The 19078-nt window shown below is 39.6% G+C and overlaps 1 protein-coding gene across 3 annotated transcripts in view; it reads right to left on the bottom strand.

Moving 5' to 3' along the window:
- The window catches only part of hs6st1a (heparan sulfate 6-O-sulfotransferase 1a), a 50219-nt gene that overhangs the window by 3673 nt on the left and 27468 nt on the right, over positions 1–19078 (bottom strand). For 2 of the 3 annotated variants that reach the window (XM_077620148.1, XM_077620146.1), the window contains 2 exons: positions 1658–1883; positions 422–670 (listed from right to left, as the gene is read on the bottom strand). In XM_077620148.1, the coding sequence (XP_077476274.1) occupies positions 422–670; positions 1658–1883 (475 nt within the window). The remainder of the gene's footprint in view (positions 1–421; positions 671–1657; positions 1884–19078) is intronic. The other variant, XM_077620149.1, reaches the window with a different exon arrangement.

Raw genomic sequence — 19078 nt, 5'->3', positions numbered from 1 at the left:
AACAAGTTTCTAGTTTCTATTAATCATGAACATGAAAAGCCTGAAGCAAAAAAAGAAAAAGAAAAATTCCACCACGGCAAAGGTTTTGATTCCTATTAAAAATCATTACATTCTCACTGAATAATGCATGAATCACCAAAAGGAAAAAAAAAATGAAATCATAAATATGCAAGGGGTGGATATCTTTGAAGGTTTGGTGCCGATCCAAACGAGGCCACTTTGACCTTGACTACCGGGATACTTTAGAAAAACCACGTAGAAACGTGGTAGAGGATCAGAATCACGTTCTTTTTTTTAAATCGTGTTTTTCCAAATATAGTTAAGTATTAACTCTTGGGTGCCATTGAAAAACGTCCAATCCACTTGGACCTGTCAGTAGCCCGGAAACACATCATAGAATTGAACCCCGGTCGGTACCAACCGTAGCGTTGTCCAAGTCCACCCCGGCGGCGCGGGTGCTGTTGTACTGCATGAACGGGCGGATGAATCGCAGCCTGAAGGTGCGCTCGAACAGGAACTGGGTTTTCCTCTGGTACTCGGTCAGGCCGAAGAAGGCCATGTCGCGCAGGTTCTTCTTGGCCGACTCGAGGAGGAGCTGCGCCCGCTTCTTCTCGGGGACCGTCGACATGTTGTAGCAGCCCACCAGACTCAGGTCGGCCAGCATGCGCACCTGCGGGAACGGGTTCGAGACGTCAACTGCTCGGCTCGGGTACGTTTTCAAACGGATGCGGGTTTAAATAGCGTGAGGACAGGGAATGTGGTCCTAATCTGACATACTGCAATAGCAATCTGCAATAGCAAATACTTCTAAAACTTGAAAAATATTAGAACGAATGTCTAAACAAAACATTACAAAAAACTGTTGACAAACATTAAAAAGAAAAATAACTCCAACATTATACAGTAATCCCTCGATTATCGCGACTTCGCAAATTCACTACTTTGTAATATTTTTCTGCTATTAATTTAATTTTTTTTTACTTCAGTGCTAAGTTCTAGTAACAAGTGGAGGACAGGGGCGTGGCTTATGCTTGCTAGTTTCAGTGTGGATTTTCACATTTTTATGAATTTACAAAAAATAATAATTAAAAAAAAATTCCCCCAGTAAAAAAAATCAGCGTAGTGAAGCAGCGATATTCGAGGGATTACTGTGTATATATATGTGTGTGTATATATATATATATATATGTGTGTGTATATATATATATGTGTGTATATATATATGTGTATGTGTGTATATATATACACATACATACACACACATATATACACATAAATATATATATACACAAACATACATATATATACACACACATACATATACACACACATATAAACACATACATACATACACATATATACATATACATATATATATATATATATATATATATATACACACACACGTATACATATACATATATACACACATACACATATATACATATACATATATACATATACATACATACATATATACATATATATATATATACACACATATATATAGATATACATATATATACACACACACACATACATATATATATATATATATATACACACACATATTTACATATATATATACACACACACGTATGTGTGTATAAAAAGGGGAAGGAAGTAAGGGATGACGTGCATGTGCTATTTTTGCCACCTGTCTGTTGTTGGCCAGGTTGTAGGGACAGTCCATGAACTGCTCCAAGGTGCAGCCCGACCAATCGGAGCCATCGTAGCAAGACGGCAGCTCCTCGGGCGTCGGCGTTCGTCCGTCGCACATGTGCAGCGAGGTCTTCCACGTGGCCCCGCGCTGAACGTGACGCCACTCGCTCAGGTAACGCGACACCGGGTCCCTCAGCAGAGTGATGTAGTAGAACTTCCTGCTGGAGAAATCGCAGATGGGAACCCAGGTGACGAACAGAGGGCGGACCAAAAAGGCCCGACTTTCTCTTGTTGTTTTTTTTGGTGCTGTGAATGTGTAAATTGTTTTTTTTTAGCCATTTTGATGTTTTTTCTGTCTTGTTCTTGCTTTATGTGTAAATTATTTATTGTTTTTGAATATAAAGCTGCCTTGGCGACATGTTTGATGTGGGATTTTCAGAGAGTGTTTTGTTGTGTGTGGGTGGGCGGCGGTGTATATTTTGAGTTTGTGGTAAAATTGCGAGTTGGGGAAGAGACCTTCGCACCAGAGCGAAGACCTTTCCGAGCCTTCCAACTCCGCCTAATTACTGCAGTCTCAATCAATCAACACGTCCTCATTAAGCACGCATGTGCGCACACAACCTGCATGCATGTGTGTGTGTGTGTGTGTGTGTGCGATGGTATGGATTCCTCCTTGAAGGCATAAACACGTGTTCTCCGAGAGAGAAAATTAAAAGAGCCGACGTGTACGCACTGCTAAAAGTGCGTAGCCAGACAACCAATGAAAAGAGACGGCTACATCACAACATTTCAATTTCCCTCATTGCCTCTTTTAAAAGGGGAAAATGTCCATCTGTAATATTACACTTATATAATAGCACATACACATCTATTCGATACAATTCAATTGAATGGCCTATGATGGATTTAATACGATATAACTTGCATATTTAAAATCAGGTCATCAGAAATTATATTGCATTAATTTCAGATTTTACTCTTAGCAATTTGTAGCCGATTTTTCAGATTTTTTTTTTTCGACAAAACACATCTAAAAGATGACCATGTCAATCAATATTTACATTTAATGTGATTGTCACTTCACTAATCGACCAAAAGGATGATTTTGACCCACTTCGGATGTCCAATCTATTCAAACCGAGAGGCCCGGCAGCGGCTGTCAATGGCAGAGAATCAATTAGCTTACTCGAAAGAACAAAATACTCGTTTCCACCCAAAAATAAGCGACGCCTCAAACTATTTTTGCCACATTTTTGCTTCCATCCCACAAATCAAGCGCCATCCAAACGAAAAACAAAACAAAAGAAATCCAAAAATAAAAGACTGACGAGTCAGCCTTAAATCCAGTCGCAGCTGGGAAATCCCGGGCAAAGAACCAAAGATGGACCCACCAGGGCCAAATCCAAAGCCCAAATCCCATCCATCTTGCCCTTCTATCTAATGAACAACCCCCAAAAAAGCGCTGAGTGGAAAAAGGCGCCATGAAAACGGTAGCTGGGCGCATTTTCGACATTCCTCTGATGACATTATCACCGTTCCTAACAATCCCCAGAGTGCACCGCATATGCGTGTGCGTGTGCATGTGCATTTGTGTGTGTGTGTGTGTGTGTGTGTGTGTGTGTGTGTGTGTGTGTAGGACTATACCCATTAAATCAGCGGTGACATTTTCCTTCCTTTCTCAGCCTGCATAACCTGCAGAAACTCGCCCCCATTTGGCGCAGACGAAGAGGAGGAAGGTTAACGGGAGGGGAGTGGGCTACGGTGGGGGTGCCGGATGCGAATTTCAATTAGCTTTTTTTTCTAATAGCGTGAAAGCGGCCAGGGCCCCGAGCCCGAGTGATTTATCAAAGTTGAGGCTGCGGGTAGAACCGAGGCGGGACTCCACGAATTAAGGACCGCAAATAAATACAATAATACCCTGACAATCGAGTGTATCAACATACGAGAAATTTGAGATATGCGGAAAATTCTGAGCTAATTTTTGCCTTGAGATAAGAGATGCATTTTACATACGAGCGTACGTTTGATCCCTCGGAGTACGCATTAAGCTCGTATCTCAAGGTATTACTGCAAAACACACGCCCTGCGTGGGTTTTGTTCGGGTACTCCGGTTTCCTCCCACATTTTAGCAAATTTTTGTCCTGAGATAAGAGATAAATTTGACATACGAGCGTAAGTATGATCCCTCAGTCCGGTCCCAGAACACATTAAGCTCAAAATTTCAAGGTATTACTGCAAAACGCACACCCTGTGTGGGTTTTGTGCGGGTACTCCAGATTCCTCCCACATTTTTGCAAATTTTTGCCGTCAGATAAGAGATCAATTTGACATACAAGCGTACGTATGATCCCTCGCAGTACGCATTAAGATCGTATTTCGAGGCATTACTGAAAAACACCCCTGTGTGGGTTTTGTTCGGGTACTCCGGTTTCCTCCCGCATTTTAGCACATTTTTGCCCTGAGATCCGAGATAAATTTGACATACAAGCGTACGAATTATCCCTCGATCCCAAAACGCATTAAGCTCGTATCTCGAGGTATAACTGCAAAACACACACCCTGTGTGGGTTTTGTTCAGGTACTCCGTTTCCTCCCACATTCCAAAAACACACATGCTAGGCTAGCTGGTTAAACACTATAAAATCAAGTGAATGAGCTCCTTTGAGCATAATCGATAGGGAAATTGAATGAAGGAATAAATTAAACAAACGATTGCCGTCGGATGGAAGCCAATGAAACGCGACAATTAACTTCAACTTTTTAGACCGCACATTTTTTTCCCCCGCCAGCCTTTATTTGGAAGAAATCCACGTTGTATGCGGCCTTGTCGGAAGAACTATTAAGGGAAAAACACTTTGAGGAGGAGGGTGGAGAGGTTTTCATGAGAATCACCAATGATTACTCGTAAAACCGCCAACACTCTTTAACCTCTCTCCTCGTGGTTTTAAGTCTCTCTTAATCACAACCTCTCCCCACCACTAATGTTACTTGCTGTGTGTGAGTGTGTGTGTGTGTTTGTGGGTCTCTGGATTACACACACTTGTCCTTCGAGGCTGCGGTGAAATCCTCCACCACGCAAAGCCAGCGCTAAAACTGGAGTGACGGCTTGGACAAATAAAGATCGGGAAATGGTGCATTTACGTCCAGACCATCAAAATGGAAAGTGGAAATACATTTTGTGCACCTAAATTCAAAAGATTGCACCCCCCCAACCAATGCAATTCATACTTCAGTTTGACTTCTACAGCGGTACCTCTACTTACAAATTTTTCTAGCAGTACCTCTACTTACAAATTTTTCACCCAGGACCTCTACTTACCATTTTTTCCAGCAGTACCTCTACTTACAATTTTTTTCTAGTAGGACCTCTACTTACAAATTATTCTAGCAGTACCTTTACTTACAATTTTTTTAGCAGTACCTCTACTTACAAATATTTCTACCAGTACCTCTACTTACAAATTTTTCTAGCAGTACCTCTACTTACACATTTTTGTAGCATACCTCTATATACAAATGCCTCTAGATGCAAAATTTCCAGGTTACAAACACTAAAATCCAAATGAGCGCCCCCCAAAATGTAAATACATTTCCTGAATCCATTATTCTATTTAAAATTGTCCCGCGTCCTGCTTGACACTTCGCTAGCTTCCCATTGGAGGCTCACAACAACAACAACAACAATTTGTTTGTCGTCATGCGTTTTTTTATCTAAAATTATGGACACTACATTCTAGTGATATGAACAAGAGGGCTGTTACACATAAAGTACTACCTCTACTTACAAAAAAAGTTCTGAACCAATGAATTTCGTAAGTAGAGGTACTATTCTATGTTTGTTTTTTAAATTATTGGCTTCTTTAGCTGCTGCGACTTGTACTCGGCTACAATTCCTAACTTTTGAACTATTTTTCTTGTAAGAATAGAGACTTGGGGCTTAATCTTCATTGTTTTTTTAATGATAATTTATGTTTTTAGTTTTTTAATGAGCATCTGTGTAGCATCCCTTGACAGGAAAACCTTTGGACTGCCTTACCACTCCCTTGGCTTCCTGGGGAATGGACTTTTGGAATGTGTTGGCTAGAAAATATAGATGATATCAGCTCTGTGAGTGCGTGTGTTTTCAAATCGGAGGAAGGGAAGCAACATGTCAGGACTTGATTGCAAATTATAGTTGACAGTCACTTTTGACTGTTTTAACTTTGTTTTCAACCGTAAAATGAATCACCGCTTTCTGATCTATGCGAATGTAGTGTCCATAAAAAGACGTTGTAAATGCTAATTTTAATGCTGTCATGTTAACACAACTTGCTCATTTGAAACACTACGATTAAGTCTTGTTTACATACAAAAAAATATGTATATCAGGATATACTATATATCGCATGATAGATCAATAAATAGCTTTCAAATGCCAAAACATATTGATAATATGCATAACATCGGCATTCTATCGGCAGATATCCGGATTCAAGTATTGGAAATGAAAAAAATATGAATCGCTACTTAATGCGCAATTGCGCATATTCAATTCAATTCAATTCAATTCAATTCAATTTATTTGGCTTTATACAATAATGCCTGTTTTATGCCGCCTAAATGAATAACCACTATGTAGGGATAGTGTTTTTATGCTGTCTATTTCCTATTATTTGGACGACTAAAACTCTTTGTAATATTATTTCATTCCGATGGTAGACACTGCCCCTAGTGGGCAATAAAATACTGTGACTTACGTTTTTTTACCCTCTTTTCATGTTTGTATTATTGTTCCTTAAATGTAAACGTATGATATACAATTGGCGAAACGTTTAGAATGGAGTGTTCAAGTTGAAGACAACTGGATTAGTAGACACTGCCCCTAGTGGCCAATAAAATACTGTGACTTACCTTTTTTTATACCCCCATTTCATGTTTGTATAATTTTTCCTACACTATAAAATTATCATATAAAATTGGCAAAACGTTTATAATAGAGTGTTCAAGTTGAAGACAACCGGATTAGTAGACACTGCCCCTAGTGGCCAATAAAATACTGTGACTTACTTTAAAAAAAAATCATGTTTGTATTATTATTCCTACACTATAAACCTATCATATACAATTGGCGAAACGATTATACTGGAATGGAATTGGTTGCTTATCAGACGTGAAGCAATACGAGTGAGCCGATATTATTTTTAATCAGCGTAATAATGGAACTCAAGAGATTTTTCTTTTCAGATTGAACCCCGGCAAAATCAAACGGTGCTTGACAACAGCAATAAAAGCAGTGGAGCGCTAACGATACACAAAAAAAGAAAAGAAAACCGGCGCCGTAGACCACCATCGTCTGCCGTCCAATAACGAGCTACCTAGAGCGAACAAAAGAGGCCTCAGACAAGCTCCGGGGTCATCTTTTCTTTCCGTCTTGTCTATCCGCTTCCGAGCCGATCGATGGCAGCCTCCGGGCTCAGACAACTTGCTCCTTTTAGATTTTTTTTTCTTCTTTTAAACACACAGACGAGCGTGAAAAGAGAGAGACAAGAAAAAAAAAAAGAAAGTCCGAGGGCTGGGCGAAGAAGCTTTTTACAGTACAGATGTTCTCATTTTCTTTCCATTACAAAAGAACGGAAAAAAAATCAAACCAACAACGATTGTCAGAGAAAATCTGTGGAAACCTTGAAAGGTAAATGCCTGGGAGGTGCTACAATATGGACTGCAAATAAAATGTCAGGGTAAAGTACTATAGCTTACACATACAATTTACCAAAAATCTCTAATCACGAGTCTAAAAAGGATTCCTTAAAAAAAAGACCCTTAATGGTGGCTTATGCCATTCATGTTGTATTGTGAAAAAAAGGCTTATTAAAGGCTTTTTTTTTTTAAAACAATCATGGCTGCTGAAATATTTTCGCTTGTAAAAATAGGAGAATTGATTTTAAGAGAAGCAGAAAGGAAAATTATGCACAAGAATTGGTTTTAAAAGATGTTTAGAAGGTTAGAATATGCACAAGAAGTTGAAATTCAACCTAAATTCAGCTGCAATACCCTTCCTTAAAACTAGATGGAGCCTTTTTTCGATCGAGTATGGTCTGCTATCACTTTTAAAGTCCCTAAATTCATTCATTATCTTTACAAGGGACGCGGGGGTGCTGGAGCCTACTCAGCGGGTCACCCTGAATTGATTGGGCACAAGGAGACGGAAATAATTAATCATTTAGATTGTTCAATCAGCCTATAACAACATTTTAGGGACGTGGGGGGACATCTGAGTACCCGGAGAAAAGCCACGCAGGCACCGCGAAAACATATGGATACATGAAGCGAGGGTGCTAAGCTAAATGCTAAATATTAATCAAATTGGGGATGAAAATCTTGTTCAACCTTATCCAAAACACCATTTAATCGGGTCTTCGTGTGGCTTTTATAGAGGGATATAACTTTTTACTCGTTGCATTATGAGCTATTTTGATGCGTGTTGAAGGTACTGATTGGCCCTACATTAAATAAACAAGAACAAGCTTTTGTTGGGCTTTATCTTTGGTTGCAAGCCAGATGGTGATAAATAATGGTGTGTGTGTATGTGTGTGTATATGTGTGTGTGTGTGTGCGCGCTAGCTAAGCTTGCCTTTGAGAGGTGGCGGACAGCCCAGGCTCATACATAAATTGATTCATTATTTTCTGGCCCGAGCTTGACGAAAATCCACGAGAACAAATAGCAGGATGCTGACCAACTTCGGAAAGTAACTGTTTTGGATGGACATTGGTCGATAGGCATTCATCTGGCACTTCAAAGAGAAATCTATTCTAATATTACACCCAAAACACGGGAACATCTTCTGCCACGTGCCTCGGCTTGAAAGGTGGAAAAATTCAGTGGCGCTTGGCTTCTGATAGCATGAAAATGCGGACTTGAATGTCAATTGCAGTCACCAAATGTGGATTTGCTGTTTACGGGAAGCCAATTTTTAAGGTAAAAAAATGTATTATTATCAAAGTATTAGTTGTTTTTTGGCTGAGGATAAAAGAATACACTCCTGAAACTATAGCGAAACAAAAGCGCACGCCATTTTCTTATCTTCTATTTTTATACATTTCATTCGCACCCATAATTTTAACTAAAAAAACCTGTGACGACAAACGGCAGTCAAAAGAAAGTTGTGGTTGTGAGGCTCCAATGGGAAGCCTGCAGCGTGTGTTAAGCAGGAAAGGGGACAATTTCAAAATAAAATAACGGATACAGACAATGTATTTTAAGTTTTGGGGGTTTTCAGTATTTGGATCTTGTTTTCGTAGATTGGAATAGTCATTTGCATGACAAGGTTTTGTAAGATGAAAATGTCGCATTTAGAGGCATTTGTACGTAGAGGCATTTGTACGTAGAGGCATTTGTACGTAGAGGCATTTGTAAGGAGAGGCATTTGTAAGGAGAGGCATTTGTAAGGAGAGGCATTTGTAAGTAGAGGCATTTGTAAGTAGAGGCATTTGTAAGTAGGGGCATTTGTAAGTAGGGGCATTTGTAAGTAGGGGCATTGTAATTAGGGGCATTGTAAGTAGGGGCATTGAAAGTAGGGGCATTGTAAGTAGGGGCATAAGTAAGTAGGGGCATTTGTAAATAGAGGCATTTGTAAGAAGAGATATTTGTAAGTAGAGGTATTTGTCAGCGGAGGCATTTGTAACTAGAGGCAATTATAAGTACAGGCATTAGCAATAAGAGGCATTTGTAAGAAGAGGCAGTTGTACGTAGAGGCATTCGTAAATAGAGGCATTTGTAAGTAGAGGCAGCACTACTTAACGTGGAACGTCTAAATCCCGATCCCTTTCCCGATAGCCAGGTCAAAGCCATCATCACTCAGATAACGCAATGACTACACGATCCCACCCGGGACCACCACTAGTACTGCACCTGCAGAGTATGACCTCATCTTCCTGGCGATGAAGTCACTCGCTGCCACGCCCTCCCGGCCCTCAGCGGGAGGGGCACACAAAAATAAAGCTCAAAATGATCTCATTTTCTTGCTTTTCAAATAGTTTCCTTTTTTTAATAGTTAATTTTTTGTACATAAATCCAAAACACAAACAGCAAATCAATTATTACTCCCATTTTGGTTTCAGCTAACACACTAATTGAAAGAAGTGACATTGAAAAGGAAGTGAGCACGCTACTTTCAAAATAATGGAACATTTTGACCATCAGAAAAATGCAACTTATGTCATAAAATATTACCTTTAATGTTTTTTTTTTTTAAATAGTTCAAGATTTGAAGGAAAGCGCAGAAAAATACCATTGAATCAATCAACCAATGTGAGAACAAATCATTCTGGTGATATATCGTCATACTTTACATCACAAAAGGTTCCAATTGATATTTAGCTTTCAAAAGATGTCCGTGTTTAATGAGGCCGAGCTTTCGCCGTCAATGGCAATCAACGGGAAAAGGAGAGTTTTAAATTGTCTCTCGTCTCACTAGCGAGCAATTTAGCCGAGCACACCCTCTGCTTAATTATGTGTGTGAGTGGCTGTGTGTGTGTGTATGTTTGCACGTCCACCATTTTTTTTCCTAAAGTAGCCAGCCACGGCAGTAAAAGCAGAAATGTCAGGATAGGGGATGAAAAGAAGGACCTAATGAACCAGTAACAACCAAATATTGTGCACCAGGCACGGCAGGTTTTTTAGGGGGGGACGACAACAACAAGTCTACTGTGCTACGTGCATGCAAAGGGCGCTGAAAGACACTCATTGTCCTGAAAATCAAAACACGTCCACTTTTTACGACAAGAGGTAGCAGAAAACGCGACACGGGAAATACTACATCAAGAAAATGGAAAGTTTTTGGGGATTTGTGGATTCAGTGTATACACATGCACACACCTATACCGTATTGGCCCGAATAGAAGACAACCCCCTCTTTTTCCAAGACTCAAGTAAAAATAAAAAGAAGACTTTTTGGACACCAAATTCAATTTCTAAACAGAAAATAAATACACTACATCTGAAAGTGATCATATATAAAAACATACACATATATACACATCTATACATATACACATGTACACGTATATACATGTGTATATATGTATATATATATATATATATATATATATATATATATATATATATATATATGTATATATATATGTATATGTATATGTGTATGTGTATATATGCATGTGTATATGTATATATGTACATACACATGTATACATATATACATGTATATATATGTATATGTGTATACATGTACACATGTATACATATATACATGTGTGTATATATATATGTATATTTGTGTATATATGTATATATATGTATATATGTGTGTGTATATGTATATATGTGTATATGTATATATATATATATATATATATGTATATATACATATACACATATATATATATATGTATATATACATATACACATGTACACACGTATATATACGTATATATACATATACACATATACACATATACACCAATATACATCTATATACACATACATATACAAATATGTACATATATATATATGTGTGTGTATGTATACAAATTTGTACATATATATGTATACATGTGTATATGTGTATATATACGTATGTATATATGTATATATACACATATGTGTACATATGTACATGTGTATATGTATGTATATATGTATATATACATATACACATATGTACACATACGTATATATACATATATATACATATACACATGTACACATACGTATATATACACATATACACATGTATACATATATATGTACATATTTGTATACATACACACACATACATATATATGTACATATTTGTATATATATGTGTATATAGATGTATATTGGTGTATATATGTGTATATGTGTATATATGTGTATATGTATATATATATATATATATATATATATATATATATATATACACATATACACATGTACACATACGTATATATTACATATACACACGTCCACTCCACATTTAAAAAAAATGACATAATGCAACATGTTTAGAAGCAACGACAATCCTAAATGTTACTATTTTATTTTTTATTGATCTCACTCTCTGCCACTGACACCCTTCGACTTCCAACCCACTTTGACTGGCAGCACCCAGCAACCTGATCTTTCAAAACCAGCATTCCCATTCGAATAAACCATCCCGCCGTCAACGCCCGTCACCGAGTGAAAAACCACTACAAGCCCACTTCGCGACGCCCTCGTTTAACGGCCGCCATCCGGGTGACCGTCGCGATGAAGGTAATGACGACAATTTTGCACAAAAGCGTTCCCTCCCACGCTCGCCACAAACAAACAAACCGACGCTCGCTCGCTCGCGTAGGTACGCGCCTGGGCAATTGGCAGCTGCTAACCTCGGGATTAAGTCCAGCGTGACGGACACGATTTCGTGGCGCATCTGCGACGGAGCAGAACAAACACACGCGGCGGAAACCCGACCGGCGCCGAGCTGCGGCATTTTGTCGCTGGCTCGTGAAAAGGCGGCCAAAAAAAAAAGGGAATTAAGTGAGCAAAAGAAGAAAAAAGTAGCAGATCCAAGGCACCATCTGCCAGGTGCACATTGCCGACATCGCTCCCGGATTTAAAAGCCGACTTTGAATTCTACAGACCTGAAAATGTGTTAAAAAAAAGAAGAAGAAAAAAAAAAACATGTAACCACCTGGGGAAGAGCGGAGTTGCTTGGTGGTCTCGCACTTTGGATTCCGACAAGAAAGGGATTAATAAAAAAGTGTGATTCAATGTTTCCCTTTTACGACGAAGTATTAAGGGCAAACAAAGACGGGGAAAAAAATGGGACTCGCAGATTAAAGTCGTAGCATTAGCGCTAGAATAAAGTCGCGGTATTAGCGTGAGAATAAAGTCGTAGCATTTAGCACGAGAATAAAGTCGCCGTATTAGTAGTACAAGAATAAAGTCGTAGCCTTAGCGCGAGAATAAAGTGTTAGCACCGGGGGAAAAAAAGATGTCCTATTACGAGATTAGAGCCGCAATGTGGCATGGCGTAATACGTACGGCTAATGTAGCATAACCGCTACGTGCTTGATGCTAGATTATATTATATTAGATAACTTTATTCTTCCCGTATTCAGGAAATTTCACTGTCACAGTAGCAAGAGGTTGAGAATACAGACACAGAAAAAGACATTTTAGACATAAATAAATAGGTAATGAATAATTAATAAATAAATAATATATAATATATTATAATATATAATAAAAAATAAATATAAAATAAATAAATAATATATAATAAAATAATACAAATAAATAATATATAATAAAATAACACAAATAAATAATATATAATAAAATACAAATAAATAATATATAATAAAATAATACAAATAAATAATATATAATAAAATAATACAAATAAATAATATATAATAAAATCATAATAAAAATAATAATAAAACAAATAAATAAAACTAGTAGTACGATTTTATTGTAATACTAACACTGCCACTTTTTTCCTTGTACAAATACAAAAACTTTTTCCACATACTGGGACAACTTTAATCTCGTAATACTACATCTTTTTATCTCATACTAATACTCTGATTTTATTACCGTACTAACGCCGCGACTTTATTCCTCGTACTAATCCATTGACTTCATTCTCGTACTGCGACTTTATACTCATGCTCATACTACGACTTAAAAGTCGTAATACTACAATTCCAACCATGTAATATTACAACACACAAATCCAACCTCACACTAATACGTGCCATTTTCCTCTTTAATACCGCAACCGTATTCTTGTACAAAATCTTTATTCTCGTACTTCAATTTCATTTTTTGTCCTCAATTTGTCCGTCTTACTTTGTCGTGGCTTTGGATCGGCGTTAGGCCCCGCCCCTTTCCCTCTTAAACCATTCCGTATGAGGGAGATAAGAATTGAAAAGCCTTCTTCGTTCTACCGCACGACTTCAAAACCATTTTTTTTCGGAGGGGGGCGGACTCAAGTCCATGTCAGCGAGGGGGTGGACTCATTGATATGACACTTTGATTTTCTCCAGCAGCTTAAGAGAGGGCATCCCTCCATTATATTGCGGGTGACATCTGGCCTCCACCCAGCATCGGCGCCGAGCCTTACATCTGCGTGCGCCTTTAAGAACACGCGTTCCGCTCTTTGTGTGCGTGCCCGACCCGCCCGTCAGCCCGCTAGCGTCTCCCGCCAATCGCTAATCCCGGATGACACGCGGGGAAGATCGGAGAGCGGCGGCAGCTGTCGACGGCCCACGAAACTCTCGGAAACGTCTAGCCGACCGACGTTCTGCTCGCGGAGGGATGGGAAGGGGACGGGGAAATCCTCGTTTTGGCCAAACGGCGTTCAAAACATTGGAAATGCCTTTGGCGGATGTGTCAAGTCGTACGTAGCGGTGCCGCTAATTATTTTGATGGCGGACTACTGTTGTCTAAATTGGAAGGAAAACCTAAAACGCTGCAAAAAAGTGAACTATTATGGAGCAATTCACCTGCGTCATTGTTGATCGAAGATGAAGGGTCGTGGGGGGTGCTGGAGCCTATCCCAGCCAACTGTCGGGGACGCTCTGAATGGGTGGTTAGTCTTTGGCAGGGCACAAGGACGAAAACAACCAATCACACGCAAGGCTAGGGACAATTTAGCACCCAAATTAGCCTAGCATGCATGTTTTTGGGGTGTGGGGGAAAGTGGAGTACCCGGAGAAAACCCACACAAGCCCTGGGAGAACATACAACCAAACAGCACACAGGGATGACCCACCTGGGATCGAACCTTTGACCCCAAAACCACTAGGCCGCCCTAAAGATTAGGTACGGCACAGCTAGGGACAATTTAGCGACCAAATTAGCCAAGCATGCATGTTTTGGGGTGTGGTAGGAAACCTGAGTACCCGGAGAAAACCCACGCAAGCCCTGGGAGAACCTACAACCAAACACCACACGGTGAGGACCCACCTGGGATCGAACCTTTGACCCCAAAACCACTAGGCCGCCCTAAAGATTAGGTACGGCAAAGCTAGGGACAATTTAGCGACCAAATTAGCCAAGCATGTATGGGGAAAGCGGGGTACCCAGGGAAAACCCACACAAGCCCTGGGAGAACATAGAACCAAACACCACCCACCTGGAATCGAACCTTTGACCCCCAAAACCACTAGCCTGCCCTAAAGATTAGGTATGTGCTTTCATTGAACATTTAAAAAAACAAAAACAACAAAATATATTTTTAAATCATATAATGCATTTTTAAAATGGCTTGATTATCCCCCAATATGACTGAGGTCATATTGAAGAATAAAGTCACAGCCTTAAAAACTAATCTCCCCAAGATGTCAAAAGATATGGAATGGGGACGGCGGACATCTGTTGTTTTTGTCGATCCACCCCGATGGAATGAGGAAAAGAAAATATATCCCACGCCAACTTTTATGAAGGGATCCTTCAAACGGAGCCACATTACTTGGCAATTCAAAGGCGGGCTACATCTAAGAGCCCCACTCCCAAATTAGCATCTATTACATTTGCCATCTGCTTTGATTGGCCATGCAGCGGACGGAACACTTGTTTGGGGAGAAAAAAAACATCCTGTGGATGCTTGCGTGGGTTTTTTCCGGGTACTCCGGTTTCCTCCCACACCCCCAAAACATGCACGCTAGGCTAATATGCTGCTAAATTGCCCCTGGCTTTGAGTGTGATTGGTTATTTGTCTCCTTGTTCCCCACGATTGGCTAATATCTGTCCCTGGTAATTGGCTGGGATAGACTCCGGCACCCCCTACGTTTTTCTCCAGGTACTCCGGTTTCCTCCCAAAAACATGCTAGGCTAGGCTAACTGGTTGAACACTCTAAATTGCCTAAACTTACCTCCAATTGGTTGTCATTTGTCTATTTGTACCCTGCGATTGGCTGACCACACTTTCAGGGTGTCCCCCGTAGTTGGCTGGGATAGATTCCGGCACCCCCTGCGTTTTCCTACAGGTACTCCAGTTTCCTCCCAAAAACATGCTAGGCTAGGCTAGCTGGTTGAACACTCTAAATTGCCTAACCCTAGCTCTAACTGGTTGTCGTTTGTCTCTTTGTACCCTGCGATTGGCTGGCCACCCATTCAGGGTGTCCCCCCTCCTGGTCCCCGAAATCAACCGGGACAGGCTCCGGCACCCCCGCGACTTGAGTGAGGATAAGCGGTACAGAAAATGAATGAATGTCAAAATGCACTGTAGGCAACATTTGTATCATTCGGTCCCCCCCCAAAAAAAACTTTGGACACCCCAGTTTTGCCTTTGGAAAGCCAGAAATTATGGGATGGTCGCAGATTGAAGCACGCCAGGGACCGAGCGCAAATGAGGCGGGTCCATATGGCGAGTGGCTTGAACACACACTGCAAATGAGTCCCCCATGGAAGCCTGAGCACTTTCCCACATTTTAAGCTCAAACGCTGCGGCGCTACTCGGCGGGAGACGCCGGAAAAAGCAAAACAGGATGGAGATGGATCTCTAAAAAAATAAAAAAGGGAAGCTCAACGGAGGAAATTCGAGGAACGCACTGACGTACAAGTCTACAAAAAAAGGAGGCGCCAACACTCCAAGCGCTAGATGACCGCACGTTATCAGAGCAAACGCCCACTCTCCCCAAGAAGCATTTTTAGCCGTTGACCTTCAGGCGCGCCGTCGACCAAAACGCCCACAGGGCCGGTCTGTTCGGTTAACTTGCCACGCAATTTGCAAAAAAAATAAAATAGAAAGGCAAAATGGTTACAGGACGCGTCCCGGAAGCGAAAGGTCAGATCGTTTGAGCGCCATCTCGATCCGTCTCGGAAATAAAGTCGCCACATTCCGTCTGAAAAGGCTAAGTATTAAAGAAATGAACTATTTTCTTCTTGTAGCAAGATATAATATAAAAGAAATAAGGCTAGAATAGTCCATTTTAAGTTGAAACTGTCTCAGGGCCAGTTATCAAAGGCAGCAGAAATGAAAATATGGGAATCTGACGGGAAATTATTAGGTTGCATATCGTTGTAATAGGCTCGGCTGAAGAGAATTTCATAAAATTATTAATATTGATCCATATATAAAAGGCACACATTTGAGAAAATTGAAGTCTTCTAGTTGTGCATTATAGTGCGGCAAATACGGCAGTCTTTTTTTTACCACAGTTCCACTGGCCAAATTTTTTATTTTTATTTACTTTATTAAATATCGGAGCTAAAGAACAAACATTCTACATTTTAGCAAAAAAATAAAAATTGAGAACAACAAGCTAACTCGACATTTTTAATTTTATCAAAAATCACCACCAGATCGTCAACAAATCTACCAACTATGGAAATAATCATAAATCACAACTAAATATAAATAGTGCCAAATTATGAAAAAAGTGAGCTCTTCTGGATGTTTTATAGTAAATACGGTAATTATGATCGCACAAAAATGGCGTTTTACTGAACAATCAACATAAACTTTCAGACACACCCAACAATAAAAAATGGGGGGAAAAAAATATTCATTTTGGGCGGGCGTATCAATATGTACATGACGTCAAACCTCGTGATGCGTTCGAGCGAAATCGGGAAAGCGTAGCGCAATTCAAGTCTATAGGAAAAAGCCATCTGGAGCTAACAGTAGAATCATTTTCTCTTTTTTTTTTGCACTTTTCGGAGCGTCACTTCCAAGTTGCAAACGTAAATCCTTGTAAGTGTAAGTAAGACCATCTGCAAAGGTTGGGAGGAACCAGCTGGAGGTGAAATCGCACTTTTAACTCCTTCCCACGCCTCCTGCCGCGTCGCTCATAGCGGGGACAATGTTACCCTGGAATGTGTCTGTGTGTGTGTGTGTGTGTGTGTGTGTGTGTGTGTGGACTGGCCAAGTGTATGCGCGTGTTTTGTATCGGAGGGAAACACCGGCGGGGGTGACGTGCATGTGATTTGCCGCTGTGTTACAAACCCCCCGGCCGGCTCGAGGGAAAGGCCTCCCTGGGAAAAGAGAAAAAAAAAAACGTTCCTGCATTCCGAGAGCATTCCAATGACATTCATGAACTTTCTCCTTGAAATCCCCACAGCCAGCCAGCCAGCCAGCCAGCCACTCTTAGCTTTGGCCCCAAAAGTGCAGAAATATCGACAATGTCCAACAGAGAGAAATAGCAGAAGTGAAAAGCAGTGGCGCCGGACGGGAATAATTGTTCCTTTTTTGTGACTTGGACTGCATTCAAACTCTATCAGCTGCTGACCACTTTAGTCACTTTTGCACCTGACTACTTATTTATGTCGACTACTTATTTATGTGACCACTTATTCACATTGACCACTACTCATTTATTACGTGGACTACGCATCTATGTCAACTACTACTTATTTATTATGTCGACTACTTATCAATGATGACTACTTATCTATGTTGACCACTTATCTACGTCGACCACTACTTATTTATTGTGTTGACTACATATCTATGTCGACTATTACTTATTTATTATGTAGACTATTACTTAATTATTATGTCGACTATTACTTAATTATTATGTCGACTAATCTATGTTGACTACTTATCTATGTTCACTACTTATCTGTTGACTACTTATCTACGTCGACCACTACTTATTTATTATGTCAACTACTTATCTATGTTGACTACTACTTATTTATTATGTCGTCTACTTATATATGTTGACTACTATTTATTTATAGTGTTGAAAAGGTTATCTATGTTGACTACTTATCTACGTCGACCACTACTTATATATTATGTTGACTACTTATCTATGTTGACCACTACTTATTTATTATGTCAACTACTTATCTATGTTGACTACTACTTATGTATTATGTTGTCTACTTATATATGTTGTCTACTAATTATTTATAATGTTGAAAGGGTTATCTATGTTGACTACTTATCTATGTTGACTACTTATCTATGTTGACTACTTATCTACGTCGACCACTACTTATTTATTATGTCGGCTACTTATCTATGTCAACTACTACTTATTTACTATGTCGACTAATCTATGTTGACCACTACTTATTTATAATGTTGAAAAGGTTATCTATGTTGACTACTAAGTTATTATGTTGAGTAGGTATCTATGTTGACTACTACTTATGTTGAAAACTTATTTCTTACGTATTTAGTCATAATGTATTATTATTTGTCTGTTTGTTTGTTGTTGTTATTTGAGCACTTTGTGGCGAAGCTTCAAATCTCATTATTCTTGTAAAATGACAATAAAAGCATTGAATGGAATTCAATTGAATTGAACCTGTACACGTCACCCCTGCCGGACTCCAACTCTCCCCTGTTTTGTCTGGCTACAGAAGCGGGGCGGGGTCCAAAAAATGTCAAGAATGTCTTGTGAGAAGCTCAACAGAATCTCGGGATAAGAACCGGAATTTCACCGGATCAGAGTCGAAAACTTTCCTATAAGATGTGCGCGCACGAAGACA

The sequence above is a fragment of the Stigmatopora argus genome, chromosome 15, assembly GCF_051989625.1.
Source record: "Stigmatopora argus isolate UIUO_Sarg chromosome 15, RoL_Sarg_1.0, whole genome shotgun sequence".
NCBI classification, from domain to species: domain Eukaryota; kingdom Metazoa; phylum Chordata; class Actinopteri; order Syngnathiformes; family Syngnathidae; genus Stigmatopora; species Stigmatopora argus.
This window is presented reverse-complemented; position numbering and strand designations above follow the sequence as displayed.